At 40.2% G+C, this 16,043-nt stretch overlaps 1 protein-coding gene across 1 annotated transcript in view; it reads right to left on the bottom strand.

Annotated features, from left to right (window-relative positions):
* Positions 1-16,043, bottom strand: part of Hsd17b4 (hydroxysteroid 17-beta dehydrogenase 4) — an 82,320-nt gene that overhangs the window by 20,068 nt on the left and 46,209 nt on the right. Inside the window, exons 14-19 of the mRNA XM_032885529.1 lie at positions 9,695-9,766; positions 8,371-8,474; positions 7,010-7,075; positions 3,766-3,835; positions 2,642-2,748; positions 1,526-1,612 (exon numbers count right to left, since the gene is read on the bottom strand). Coding sequence (XP_032741420.1) covers positions 1,526-1,612; positions 2,642-2,748; positions 3,766-3,835; positions 7,010-7,075; positions 8,371-8,474; positions 9,695-9,766 — 506 coding nt within the window. The remainder of the gene's footprint in view (positions 1-1,525; positions 1,613-2,641; positions 2,749-3,765; positions 3,836-7,009; positions 7,076-8,370; positions 8,475-9,694; positions 9,767-16,043) is intronic.

Below are 16,043 nucleotides of genomic sequence, written 5' to 3' on the forward strand. Positions count from 1 at the left end.
TCTAAAATGGAAAGACTGCGTTACACGTAGGCATTGTTTCTCCGCTCTTTCAGTTCACACAAACTGCACATGTTCTGTGCAGGACTGCATGAAACTAAAAACCTTCAACACAGCATATGGTGTCACAGTCCAGGAGTTTTGGAGTCCGCGTTCTTCTGCCTGCCTGCCTTCCCTCCTTCATGGTGCTAGAGGCTGAACCCAGGGCCTAGTGAACAACAGATGAATGCCGTGTCACTGGGCTACATTCCAGCCCATTTGTGGGTGTTAACTTTCAAACAACATCTCAACTCCATGGCTTGGGGTACACGGTAGTTAGCTAACTGGGCAAGCCTGGGTTCAGTCCCTAACACCCATCCCCAGTACCCTGGCTCTACCACAAACATTTGACAGAGTAAAGAGCAGGAAGCAAAGATTTCAAGTGAGGTAAGTTTGCAGAGGAGGCCAGGCTGTGTGTCCGTGGGAAAGGATAGAGTTTAAGGTACTACACGAGCTGGGCTTGTTGGGGATGTGTGCCATGCCACCACTTTAAAGGCAGAGGCAGGAGGATCGCGAGTTCTAACAGGTCAACTTAGGCTACAGAGTGAGATTCTGTTTAAATTTAAAAAAGAAAAAAAGAAAGAAAAAAATCAGAGCCCTGGCCCCTGAGGATAAGGCAGCGCTTACACAGGTTTAACACAGAAGACATTTGCAAAATAAAACAAATGCTGTCCCTAATGCATGAAAACGCTGCCAGCAGCAGGAAGGCATTAGCGCTCCTGAGACAGAGGCTGCAGAGCCACCTGGGGCTGCCTTTGTGTGGCTGCTAAAGAGCTGTCTGTGGGGCCCCCAGCAAGTCTCTACCAACATCTAAATTTTCTAAGGAAACCAGGTTTTCTTATATTTCAGTTGCATAGAGTTGCCATTGGAAGTTGCTTCTGAAGACAACAGTGTTTGCAGAATCTGCATAAGCAAAAGCTTAATGTCACTGCTGGAGTACGCAGCAGAAAGCCATTAGCTGCTGGCTGTGGCAACAAAGTTGTTCTTTACACCGATGGTAACGGACAATGTCGGACATCCCTTTAGTGCTGAGCATCACTAGTTAGGTCTACACAAGGCTCAGTGGCTTCACAGCCATTCATTAGGCCCAGGCTCCAGGATACAAGATGTTAGTTTATAGATATTTGTGTTACCAAGTGCACATGGTTTCTGTACAGGGAAAAAAAACGAAAGGCTACAACTCCACTGGTCTCTAGTACACAAATAGCTGTTCCTACAACACTGTGAAAATTTGGTTAGAAGACCTTTCCTGTTAGATAGACAAACTGCTGTTCTGATTGTCTTGAGCGAAGCTTTGAGATCTTTCATTAGTGAGAGAAAGAGAATTTCAAAGGTATATGTTGAATCTGCTTCAATTAAAAGTCAGCATTAACTTTAAAAATACTCACTCCCAAGTTTCTCTCTCAAAGATTCCTATTACTAACCACCAAAATGCTAGCACAGAACAAACTGGTGGTGTGTGGTAAGCAGGTCCAACTCTGATTCATACCTTGGTTTGAAAATGAATTCTGTTTCCTTCCTTCCACATCTCAGTTTGTAGAGTTTGTCCTGGATACACTGGTTTGGCAAAACGAACCTATTAAAATATTAAAATAAGAGTTTTTGCGTTAAAGATGTTTTTTAAACGAAACTCTCTACTTGTCAGGGAAATTTCTGAGGTCAGCATAAAAGGAAAATATTAAAGATTTAAATATATTAAGCTTCATAGAAGTTACCAAAATACAGAAAATAAGGCACAGACACTGAGAGTCGTGTGCACACGCACATAGCTATTTCTTTTCTCTCAAAACAAGAGAATCAGGGCAGGGAACATAGCTCCCTGGCAGAGTGCTTGCCTAGCATATGTGAAGCCCTAAATTCAATTTTCATCACTGGAAAAAAGAAAAGGAGAGAGCAGCATCAGGAAGCAGCATTTGCTCAAGACAAAACCATAATCCTATGAGGTAGTAACTCAGGCAGCCACCCAAACAATTTAAAAACCAAAGAAGACTAATTAATCAGGGCTGAAGGGTCCAGTGAATACGCAGAACAAAGGTTTAGATCAGATTACTTAGGTTACTGTGTGAATCTATACATGGATTACTGAGTTAAAGAAAATAATTGTGATTAAATGAAACCCATGAAAACAGTGTTATTAAGGGAAAATATATCTTCACTCTTACACTGTACATAAACTAATAAATATATACTAAGCTACTTTGCATGGCTTTCACGCATATATCTTTTGACCTAAAATATTGTTAGGTGGAGACATTTTCCTTTTTTACTAACGAAACGAGCAAACAGTGAAACCCTGAAATCAACTCAGCAGCACAAACTGAAAACACTAAATCCAGCCAGTGCTGTAATGAGAGTTCAGATGCAGCCTCCTGACATCTTTGTTAAGGCAAGGGTTGAGCTTCAAACGTACACATGTACACATGCTGAGGCCAGGAGGTGGTGACACATCTTCCTTTAATCTCAGTAGACAGAGCCAACCTGAGTTTGAGGCCAACCTGAGTTTGAGGCCAACCTGGTCTACAGCACAAATTCCAGGGCAGCCAGTGCTACATAGAGAAACCCATCCCAACCCCCCGCCCCTCCAGAATACACAAGACACAAATACCTTAATCGCCTTGAATCTTGACACATCATTATCCGCAAACTGCTGTAAAACATGCCTTGCAGAAAACCCAAAAGTACATAATCCGTGTAATATGGGCTTCTCGAAACCTAAGAAAATGTAAATAATTCTTATAGACGAAAAGTGGTAAATCTAAATATATGTATTTTATTCAGTATTTTAATGTCTTTTAAACTGCAATATGAACTATGCTATGTATTAAGAAACAGAACAGCCAGGAGAGATGGCTCCACCTTTTATCACAGCAATGGCGACACAGAAGTCAGTGGAGCTCTCTAAGTTCGAGGCCAGCCTGGCCTATATACCAAGTTTCAGGGTAGCCAGGGCTACATATTGAGACTGTAAAAAGTTCTGTAAATAGTACTTCCTGAGGAAAAATTAAAATAAAAACAGCAAAAAAATTTTTTTAAAAAACATGAAATACAAAGGCTAGGAACACAAAGATCTATTTCTTTTTTTATTATTAGATATATTTTTTTTTACTTACATGTCAAATGTTATTCCCTTTCCCGGTTTCCTGTCCATAAGCTCCCCATCCCCTCCCCCTCCCTTATTTGGGTGCTTCTCCATCCACCCCCCTTACTGCCCCCCAACATTCCCCTGCACTGGGGGTCCAACCTTGGCAGGACCAAGGGTTTCCCCTTCCACTGGTGCCCCAACAAGGCTATTCTCTGCTACATATGCAGTTGGAGCCCTGGGTCAGTCCAAGTCAGACTTTCGGTAGTGGTTTAGTCCCTGGAAGCTCTGGTTGGTTGGCATTGTTGTTCATTTCATTTTGTTTGAAACAAACCAAGTAGGTGACAGCATATACCTATCTAGCCTCTCAAGCTTTTGTTCTTCCCTAATGACCTCTTCATGAAAGCTCACACCCGTCCCCAAAGTGGCATCCCTGACTCCAGCAGTAGAAGCCTCACTCCACCATCTGAATTTCAAGCGAACCACACAGAATTTTCTGTACTTCCTACTTTTCTATACCCTTTGAATAAATATGAGAGCTATCTTTTAAATGCTATTCAAATTACCAGCCATGAGTAGTACTTTCTTTAAATGGATAGTTAGTAAACTGAGCTAATGTTTTTCAGTGACTCCCGTCATTTACAACTCACCGGCAATGCTCGCAAAGCTCGGGTCAATGTGTAAAGGATTCCAGTCTCCGCTGAGGCGGTACAGAGCGGCCTGCAGAAAAAAAGTACACTGTACTCAGTGTTTGCTGAGGAAGCACTAAGTGTGGACAGGAAGCGTGACTGGCTACTGATTAAAACGCACAATGCACATACACCCAGGCTGGGATCTAAAAGACAGCTAATTTTTACAAAACCAAGATTACCTGTAACTAAGCTTCAATAAGGTCCTTTGCTGACATCAGCAGAGAGAGGGATAAGGTAATAAGGAAAGGGAAGAATTACACACCACTGCCTAAAGGGAAACGGTGTGGATAGGTGAAGGTTTAAAGTCTCGTTTAGCCAATCAAAATCTGGTCCAATTTTCTTATTTTGTTTTTTAAATTTGAAGTCTATTGACAAAATATTGGCAGATAAACATCAAAGACTTCTCACAAACTTTCATCTCTCTACCACTAAATCCTGAATATGCCCATGCACAAAAAGGAACCAACTCGCCTGCCAGTGTGACTCCATGCATGCAAAGCTCAGATTTTCACACTACTAAATGACATAGGTCAGGCGGGATTGGCAGAAAAGTGTAGGTAACAACAGGGAAAGCCTTCATGCTTTCTGGTATTTAAACTGTAAAGTTTTCAAACTCCCGTGCTCTCCAGGGCTGGGAGCAGACTCCCGAGGGAAGCTGGGTACATAATGGTTTTGTAAGTGCTGTTCCAGTCAGTGTGGGGTCTGCCTCGGGAGCTCCTTAAGTCTCGTGCTGAGAGGAAGTTTTCACTTCTCAGTGGCGAGGTGTTCCTTCCTGTACTGTGTTGCTCTAAATACAAGATTACGTGTGTTAGAAAACTAAATGGCTATTTTTCAAAAGCAGTATACTAGAAAAATATGCACTATCATGTATACAATGAAAGAAAGACACATTCCCGGGCCACAGAGGGAAGTCGTCAGACATAAGCCACATCATGGGCTGTGATGGGGCCTGGGTTCACATCCAGCTATCGGTGATGCACAAGTTTCTTCACCAAGGAGACCCTTGAGTTTCTCACTGAGGAACAACAATAAATTAAGAGGCTAAGAGAGCTCACTTTCACAGAACAACTGGAGAAATCAAAGGAGATACAACTCATGGTATTGCCTCATGAACGTTAGCAATCTCTAATGCATTTTACAAGATTTTACCAACAATGTAAATCAACACTGGAAACCCACATGACTGCAGATGGAAGCCTAAGAAACTCCTCACTTTTGGAGAAGAGGATCAAACAAAAATATCCTACAAGAGCACCAAGGGAGAATCTGAGGTCCTGCAGGATACAGAAAGCTAAAAATCCTTTTCAAAGTAAAGCACTTCCCTGCGGTACTCCTAAAACACCCTCCATTAAGGAGATAGCAGTGCACCTTTGCTATGGGGAAAGAATGTCCCAGCTCCAAAGTAGTAATCCCTGAAGCAAGCCATCGGCCGTATGGATGGCGTGCACAGAGGTCCATAGATGGGTCCTCAGGATTGTGCTCGCTGCTGCTGTCAGATCTCTCCAGCCGTGCGCTGGATGTTTTCTGTCTTTTCCCAATACTCAATCCCGTCCTCTCAGCTCTGGCCCCTGTTTTCACTCTTTTTCTTAGATGTTGGTTTTTATTGTACGCCTATGAGCACTTTGGCTGCTTGTATGTTGTGCATCACATGCGTGCCTTGTGCCCACAAAAGCCAGAAGGTGTACTGGATCCCCTGGAACTGGAGTTACAGACAGCTGTGAGCTTCATATCTATAGGAGCTGGGAATTGAACCTGGGTCCTCTGGAAGAGCAGCTGGTGCTCTTAACCCAAGCCACCTCTCCAGCCCCCTGCATTTTCTTTTTCATTGTTCTTCCTCAGTTTCTCAACCTATTCCTAACTCGTGTTTAGTTTTCCTTGATATCTTTCACCTCCCATCCACGGGCCTCTCATGGCTCCTACAGGGATGCCTCGCTTGTACTTTCTCAGAGCTCCTAACGCTGTGTGTCACTTCTGCTCTTCCAGACGCTAGCCTAGGCATCAGTTTGTACTTGGCTACTTCCAGACTTTTATCAGTGTTTCTTAGTCACCTCTATTAGATAAAGCTTCTCCATGGGGAATGTCCTTTTACAAGGACATTGACTTCTTGAGAATGGTGCCCCATCATTTTCTGCTCTGGAGGAATCCAACGCCTGTCTAATTATCTTCTGTGTAAAGTTACTTCATCATTGCCTTTCAGCCCTCAAGATTACTTTCTTCATCTTGAAACCCCAAGAGTTGAGCAGGATCTATCTCAGGGCTACTATTGACAATTAGCACTTTCTGGGAGCTGTGCAACTAACCTAGATAGTCCTACCAAGTATCTGCGATATTTTCAATTTTTTTTAGCCCCCAAAAGAGATGGCCTAAATCTGAAAGGGTTCCCCAAAAGAAGACCTAATTCTGAGGTTATATTTGCTTTCAATTTAGCATGGAAACATTTTGTAAAATATAAACAATTACATTTTAACAAAAAGTACAACCTACTTAGTAATAAATGAAATCCTAACAGTATAATTAGCATTAGACATGTATCTGGTGAAACTAGTTTGCTTCTCATTCTCAAACACAATGCCTGGTACTGAGAGCTGTTTACTGTTTGGTCTTTTCCATGCATCAATGCCTAGAAATCTTTATTTTCCAGAAAACATCTGTTTTACTTATATAGTCAAGCAGTGAGAAAACTCTCCTGTGGACATTTAAACAGCCTATGAGAAGTGACATTTGTAGGCTAAACTAAACCGTTGCCAGTTTCCTTGTGACTAAAAAGTTAGATATATAAAACCCGGCATGATGCTCATGCACAAGTTCCACCTTCGGCACAGGTCTGCTCATGCACTCTGTCCTCCATAACTCGCCAGCATAAATCTGGCCTCATTTCTCACGCACCATGCTTCTCCCCACCTACACGCTGCTCTCATTACCTCTCAGCCTCTTCCCTGACAAACTGCAGCCCTTCATCTCAGAGGAGGGAGCATCCAGAGAGCACCTTTCTGCAAAGCCAATCATTACCTGCAAGCCTTCTTCAGATCACTCCAAAGGATGACCTCCTCTGAGAACTTATTCTACAAATCAAAGCCTGGTGTTTAATTTTCCGTTGCTTGGAATAAGAAGCCTGAGTTACTCCACTAAAGACACACAAAAGTATAGGATGTCCAGCTGCAACAGAGCAGTATCATCAGCCAGGGGGACTAGCTCCTCTCACCTGATTCAGTGAGGTGGTATCTCTCAGTACAGCATCTGGAGGTCGACTTGGTACGGCTACAGCTGCCTGAAATCAAGACACTGTGTGTCAACTTAAATGTATGTGATTCTCTTGCAAAACTGACATCCAATAAGCAATCATGTGTCAATAAACTATGCAAACTGGATAGAGGGATTTTTTTTATGTTTTATGTTCTAAGGAAAATGACATTTGAAATTTCATAACTCCTAGCTTTTCATAAATTATAATTTCCCTGAAATTATTCTTTTCATTATAAGAAACATTATCAGAACCATTCTCCAGGCCACAGAGGACAAAGATAGTTTTTCCTATATAAAAAGATGATGACAACTCTGAGAATTAAACAATTTATATATCTTAATTTGCCATGTTAACAAAGTAATACAGTTTATCACGTTTTTAAAGTTCAGTTTGTATTATTGATTATGAGGGGAGGAGGCACAGGAATGCAGGCACACATAGAGGCTGAGACATCAGATCCCTGCAGTCAGAGTCACACTGTATTACAGTCTAACAGCTATGTCAATGTTTTAGTTCTTTATATTGGATAAAATATTGTCGCTATTACATAAATTTTATACAATAAAGTCAGATTTTCTAATTACAGTGTTGATAATTTTTCATTATGAAATGCCAAGCTAAGACATTATCAACTTTATCCCACAAACCTCAAAAAACATTATCCTAAAAGGCCGTAAGGGAAGAAGCTACTTCTTCAGTAAGTGGGGAGGAGAATGGGTAGGTGGGGAGTAGGGAATGCCACCACAGAAAACTCATGCATAAACTAGGAAGTCAGTCTTGTAGAAGAATGCAGAATGCTGGTTGTGGTGGCTCACTCTGGGGAAGTTGAGGCAGGAAGATGGCTACAAGTCTGAAGTCAACCTGCTCTATAGAATTAGACTTAAATCTTTAAAAAAATCAAAAGAGGGTGGGGCTGGAGAGGCAGTTCAGCAGATAGCATACATGCTGCTCTTGCAGGGGACTAACTCTTGGTTTCCAGCACCACCATGACAGAAGGACACATGCACATACCCACACATACATATACATATTTAAAAGTAATTTCTTAAAGAAATGAAAGTAGACAGTGGTCATCAGACGGGAAAGAGATGATCAAAGTTTTCATCTTCCACGGTCAAGAACAAGTGTGGCCAAGTCAGTAGAGCAGGTACAAGTCAAATAATCTACATCGAGAGCATGAAATTCCCAGTACATACAAAACAATTGATGTTTGAGGATATGCAAATGATCTTTTGCCTTATACATTGAACACATAAACTGAACTGCTATAATATGCTCCATAAAGATGTACAAATATAAAATCTTAAAAAAAGTCTTACTTTGAGTTTTTCTGATGTCCGTTTTCCACCAAAGCCCCCAGAGCCAACAACGAAGACAGAGAACTGATTATAGCATATAAGTTCCTTGCCAGAATAAGAATAGACTACAAAAGAAGCAAAGGGGAAAAACAATTATTACACGAAGATTTGCCTAGGTAATGAAGATAGGCTTGTTTGCCAATTCCTTTAATGGTTTCAAAAATACAATGCGGACAGAGCTAAGCCCGCACTACAGTGATTGTAGGGGTTTACACAGTTCTGCTGCAGTCTCTGAAGGCAAGAAGAGCCTCCCACCCCTTTACTGTGAACACTGGGGTTTTTTTTTAAACCTTCTAAATCCCCCAACTACCACCAATATCAATTTTTTATCTGTTACAAATATTCCAAACAATTCCTCTTGAAAATTCAAGCTACCACACTCAAGCTGGACCTAAAGAGCCAGTGAGCAGGGATGGGGACAGAAGAGCCCCTGGGGGTAGGAGTCGCCCAGAGAAGGCCATTCCGCCCTCTTTGTTCCCCACTCTATCCCTGGAAAGAACAGTTCCCAATACAAAAAGGTTCCTCCGAGTGCAGAGATCATTATCATGTTCAACCAATCCATGGCTTTTAATGCATTTTTGTATCAACGGTATTTCACCTTACTCTGTGTTTACTGATGCAGCCCCATGGTAAGTCCAGGAGTACAGGCATGGTCTCCAGTATTCACCGCAGAACCAGCACCAGGTAGAGCAGGCATTTCCGCCGCTCTCAGTAGCAAACTTTACACCTCTACTACTTTCTTAAGCTTAAGCTTTTGCACTGTCTTTATGTTTAGTAACCAGCATTCTATTAACTCAACATTTATTGAAAACTCAATAAGCTTTTTCCTACTGTTATAAACTACTATAAACCCTTTTGTCCCACAGATAAAACGTGGCTCCAGTGTTCAAATCGTATGATGAGTCCAACAGTCTAGAAGCCCAACTGCAGTGTAGAATAATCACGTTCCAAATAGCTAACAAGAGAAGAGCTTCATTAACACCGCCCAGCTACACCACTCTACCACAGGGGGATGACTCTTCCTGCGACTGGCGCTAGGTCACGTGTCTCCCACCTGGGCCTAAGTTAGGCTGTCTAGCACATCCCACGTGCCCTAGCCTCTCAGCCCCAATCTACTGCCCTCCTCCCTTATTTTTCTTAGCAAACCCGTGAAATTTTAAACTGCTTACTTAGCTTTCTTACAAACTATAAAATGAATACAAACTTCTGAATCGATCTCTGTGGTAAACGTTACATGAAAAGCCTATCAGTCTAATGACATTATTGTAAGAATTAAAACTGTTACCGTCCATAACAATCACTACGCCAGAGCCTTTATCCAGGATGTCAGCAATAACTGCTTCACATTTTAATTCCCCTAAAATTAAAGAAAGATAAATAATTAAAACACCACAGAATTTACCAGGCTTTTCACTTGATTCAGCAAAGTCAAAAAAATTATAGTTCTAAATATTTTCCCCTAAATACTAAAAAAAGAAATTATGTATACACAACACTTAAATTGCTACATTTGAAACATGAATATTTCTGATATAAGAATTTGAAAATTAATATAGCAACTCCTCTTGGAAGGTCTAATTGTCATCCAAATACTGGGTAAGCACCAGTCCCCTTTGCCCCATTCCTTCTCAAATCTCAAATCTCTATGGCTTCTGTGAAACACTTTGTAAGCATTCTTTTTCTGAATTTTTTATTCCTCATTTAACTGGGTAAACTCTGTGGGTGAGAAGAACAAAAGCTGACACCGTGGCAAACAGCAGCGGTGGAACCTTGTGGGACAGAGGCAGTTGGGAAGGGTAAGTAGGGAGGAAAGGGAAGAGTGGGAGAGTATTTATATGTAAGTATGAAACTGCCGAGGAAAAACATTAATTTTTTTAAAGCCTGCTTTTCTCTTTTTTTTTTTCTACACAACTGGAATTAACGCCCTGCCCCTAAGCCACACAACATGAGCGTCAGCTGTGATTCACAGACAGCACATCCCTGTTGATACTTGAACAACTGAGGTAGTACTTTTTAAGTTAATCCCAAAGTCTGAGGATGCTATTTAGGAATTTAACAGGAAAACAGCAAACACATTTTCTGCACTATGGCTGCAGAGAGGAGAAAGCTCCTAGTAGAACAGGAACGGAGGCAGAGGACACCTACATGAGGGAGAAACAAAGCTGGCAAGAGTGGGAATTCAATGAACAGAAAGAGAAGACTCCAGATTCACAGAGAAACAAATAACTTCCTAAGTATCTAAGGGTGGGAGGTGGGAAATTATAACAGTATTACAAAGAGCGATGCTTTCCATAACCAACGGTTTCTGAGTCCTCTGTAAACCCCTGCTACCTTCAGAATGGAGTCTGAACTTCTTTACCTGAATTTCAAGTCCCTGTGGCAACCCTTCTTGTCTCTGTCTCTCTGTATTCTCAAATCTTGCTGCACTGCCCAACTGGTCCTTAAGGGAGGAAGAACTGTTTTCAGTTTCCCTGAAAGCTTCTACCTCCAGAGTGTGAGGATGAATGAGGTATCACCATGCCTGGCTATCATCTTAAATTTTCAGTATCCATATTTCCTAAGAGTAATTTAAAACTACCAAACACACATAGACATGACTGAAGACAAAGAACTGACAAGAAATACAACTTGAGACTAAAGATATAAAAGAAATCAAGAAAAGTATTACCCATTATTCATATCAGTGTATAACTGTAATCATTGGGAGTATGTACCTAAGGGCAATATTTAATACACATATACTTATTTTAACGATGGTTCTCCAAATGAACACACTAGGCTGGGTACAGGTGAAACATGCAAGAAGATCCTCTACACACACACGCACACACGCACACACACACACACACACACACACACACACACGCAGGATCTAGAGAGCTTGGGTGCAGAATTTATATTTCATTAAAATAGCAGGTAATATAATAGCTCAGATAATTCCAACATACAGCCAGGTTAAAGGAAAAAAAGCATCTAATGCCTAATACTATGCCTTAGAAATGGTAAGTATTCCATAGTCACCACAAACTGGGTATTGTCTCTGACTAAATAAACAGACTAGAAATGTATTATGCAATATACTGAAACAAATCTACTACACCTTAAAAGAAGTTACAAAGCTCCAAATTTTAGTAAAATATCAAGGTTTAAGAAAAAAAAACTAAGGGAGAGGTGTGGATACTCCTGAGAAGTCAGAGAATACGCTCTGCCCATGGTCCAGACACAAGAGGGAATCACATAGTGCCAACTATGCCCTCGGGGTCCAAGGTCCTACAATCAGGGGCAGGACCCTTTGATTCCTGCCAGCGCCTAGCACGTAGAGCTGGAAGACAGTCTTAGGAGAGCTGACACACCTGAAATCAGAGCGCCTGTTCTCAGGAAAGGCTGAAAGAACACAGGAAAACAGCTCTACAGGAGTGCTGACTGAGACCTACACAGGGTCAAGTCACTCCCAGAAACAGCAAGACAAGCAAAATGGCTAGAGGCAAGCACAAGAACCTAAGCAATAGAAACCAAGACTACTTGGCATCATCAGAACCTAGTACTCCCACCAAAGAAAATACTGGATATCCAAACACACCAGAAAAGCCACACTTAGATTTAAAATCACATTTTTTGATAATGATGGAGGACTTTAAGAAAGACATAAAGAACTCCCTTAGAGAAATGCAGGAAAACACAAGTAAACAAGTAGAAATCTTTAGAGAGGAATTACAAAAATTCCTGAAAGAATTATGGGAAAACACAACCAAACAGGTGAAGGAATTGAAAATGGAAACAGAAACAATAAAGAAAGCACAAAAGGAGACAACCCTGGATATAGAAAACCAAAGGAAGAGACAAGGAGCTGTAGATATAAGCATCACCAACAGAATACAGGAGATAAAAGAGAGAATCCCGGGGGCAGAAGATACCATAGAAAACATTGACACAACTGTCAAAAATAATATAAAACACAAAAAGCACCAAGCCCAAAACATACAGGAAATCCAGGACACAATGAGAAGATCAAACCTAAGGATAAAAGATGTAGAAGAAAGTGAAGACTCACAACTTAAAGGGCCAGTAAATATATTCAACAAAAGTATAGAAGAAAACTTCCCTAACCTAAAGAAAGAGATGCCCATCAACATATAAGAAGCCTACAGAACTCCAAATCGAGAGGAACAGAAAAGAAATTCCTCCCGTCACATAATAGTTAAAACACCAAATGCACAAAACAAAGAAAGAATATTAAAAGCAGTAAGGGAAAAAGGCCAAGAGACATATAAAGGCAGACCTATAAGAATTACACCAGACTTCTCACCAGAGACTATGAAAGCCAGAAGATTCTGGACAGATGTCATACAGACCCTAAGAGAACAAAAATGCCACCCCAAGTTACTGTATCCAGCAAAGCTTTCATTAACATAGATGGAAAAAGCAAGATATTCCATGACAAAACCAAATTTATGCAATATCTTTCTACAAATCCAGCCCTACAAAGGATAATAGATGGAAAACTCCAACACAAGGAGAGAAATTACAACATACAGAAAGCAAGAATATAATTTCCTTGCAACAAAGCTAAAAGAGAGACAAACAAACATAATTCTACCTCTAACAACGAAAGTAATAGGAAGCGACAATCACCATTCCTTAATATCTCTCAACATCAACAGACTCAATTCCCCAATAAAAAGACATACACTAACAGACTGGATACATAAAGAGGACCCAGCATTTTGCTGCATGCAGGAAACACACCTCAGAGATAAAGACAGACACTACCTCAGAGTAAATGGCTGGAAAACAATTTTCCAAGCAAATGGCCAGAAAAAACAAGCTAGAGTTGCCATTCTAATATCAAATAAAATTGACTTTCAACCAAAAGTCATTAAAAATGGTAAGAAAGGACACTTGATGTTCATCAAAGGAAAAATCCATCAAGATGAACTCTCAATCCTAAATATCTATGCTCCAAATGCAAGGGCACTTACATTCATAAAAGCTTACTAAAGCTCAAAGCACACATTGCACCTCACACGATAAAAGTAGGAGATTTCAACACCCCACTCTCATCACTAGACAGATCATGGAAACAAATTAAACAGAGACGTAGAGAAACTAACAAAAGTTATGAACCAAATAGATTTAACAGATATTTATAGAACATTCCATCCTAAAACAAAAGGATATACCTTCTTCTCAGCACCTCATGGAACCTTCTCCAAAATTGACCATATAATCGGCCACAAAACAAGCCTCAACAGATACAGGAAGATAGAAATAATTCCATGCATCCTATCAGATCACCATGCACTGGTGATCTGACTGGTCTTCAATAACAATAAAGACAGAAAGCCCAAATATACATGGAAGTTGAACTATGCTCTACTCCATGACAACTTGGTCAAGGAAGAAGTAAAGAAATTAAAGACTTCTTAGAATTTAATGAACATGAAGATACAAAATTACCAAACTTATGGGACACAATGAAAGCAGTACTAAGAAAAAAACTCATAGCTCTGAGTCCCTGCAAAAAGAAACAGGAGAGAGCATATGTCAGCAGCTTGACAGCACACCTAAAAGCTCTGGAACAAAAAGAAATAAATAAACCCAAGAGGAGTAGAAGGCAGGAAATAATCAAATTCAGAGCTGAAATCAACCAAATAGAAATGAAAAGGACTATACAAAGAATCAACAAACTAGGAGCTGGTTCTTTGAGAAAATCAACAAGATAGATAAACCCTTAGCCAGACTAACCAGAGGTCACAGAGAGTGTATCCAAATTAACAAAATCAGAAATGAAAAGGGAGACATAACAACAGAATCTGAAGAAATTTAAAAAATCATCAGATCCTACTACAAAAGCCTATATTCAACAAAACTGGAAAATTTGGAGGAAATGGACAATTTTCTAGACAGATACCAGGTACCAAAGTTAAACCAGGAACGAGTAAACCATCTAAACAACCCCATAACTCCTAAAGAAATAGAAGCAGTTATAAAAAGTCTCCCAACCTAAAAGAGTCCAGGTCCAGATGGGTTCAGTGCAGAATTCTATCAGACCATCATAGAAGACTTCATATCAATATTGTCCAAACTATTTCACAAAATTGAAACAGATGGAGCACTACCGAATTCCTTCTATGAAGCCACAATTACTCTTATACCTAAACCACACAAAGACCAAACAAAGAAAGAGAACTTCACACCAATTTCCCTTATGAATACTGATGCAAAAATACTCAATAAAATTCTTGCAAACCAAATTCAAGAACACATCAAAACTATCATCCATCATGATCAAGTAGGCTTCATCCCGGGGATGCAGGAATGGTTTAATAAACGAAAATCCATCAATGTGATATAAACAAACTCAAAGGTAAGAACCACATGGTCATTTCATTAGATACTGAGAAAGCATTTGACAAAATTCAACACCCCTTCATGATAAAAGTCCTGGAAAGATCAGGAATACAAGGCCCATATCTAAACATAGTAAAAGCAATATACAGCAAACCAGTAGCTAACATCAAATTAAATGGAGAGAAACTTGAAGCAATCCCACTAAAATTAGGGACTAGACAAGGCTGCCCACTCTCTCCCTACTTATTCAATATAGTACTCCAAGTCCTAGCCAGAGCAATCAGACAGCGAAAGGAGGTCAAAGGGATACAAATTGGAAGGGAAGAAATCAAAATATCACTATTTGCAGGTGATATTATAGTGTACTTAAGTGACCCCAAAAGTTCCACCAGAGAACTACTTAACCTGACAACTTCAGCAAAGTGTTAGGGTATAAAATTAACTCAAACAAATCAGTAGCCTTCCTCTACTCAAAGGATAAACAGGCTGAGAAAGAAATTAGGGAAATGACATCCTTCACAATAGTCCCAAATAATATAAAATATCTTGGTGTGACTTTAACCAAGCAAGTGCAAGATCTGTATGACAAAAACTTCAAGTCTCTGAAGAAAGAAACTGAGGAAGATCTCAGAAGATGGAAAGATCTTCCATGCTCATGGATTGGCAGGATTAATATAGTAAAGATGGCCATTTTGCCAAAAACAATCTACAGATTCAATGCAATCCCCATCAAAATTCCTACTCAATTCTTCAGAGAGTTAGACAGAACAATTTGCAAATTCATCTGGAATAACAAAAAACCCAGGATAGCGAAAACTATTCTCAACAATAAAAGAACTTCTGGGGGAATCACCATCCCTGACTTCAAGCAGTATTACACAGCAATAGTCATAAAAACTGTATGGTATTGATACAGAGACAGGCAGATAGATCAGTGGAACAGAATTGAAGACCCAGAAATGAACCCACACACCTAGAGTCACTTAATCTTTGACAAAGGAGCTAAAACCATCCAATGGAAGAAAGACAGCATTTTCAGCAAATGGTGCTGGTTCAACTGGAGGTCAGCATGTAGAAGAATGCAAATCGATCCATTCCTATCACCATGTACAAAGCTTAAGTCCAAGTGGATCAAGGACCTCCACATCAAACCAGATACACTCAAACTAATAGAAGAAAAAGTGGGGAAGAGTCTCGAACACATGGGCACTGGGGAAATTTCCTGAACAAAACACCAATGGCTTATGCTCTAAGATCAAGAATCGACAAATGGGATCTCATAA

This window comes from Rattus rattus, chromosome 15 (genome assembly GCF_011064425.1).
Source record: "Rattus rattus isolate New Zealand chromosome 15, Rrattus_CSIRO_v1, whole genome shotgun sequence".
In the NCBI taxonomy this organism is placed as follows: Eukaryota; Metazoa; Chordata; class Mammalia; order Rodentia; family Muridae; genus Rattus; species Rattus rattus.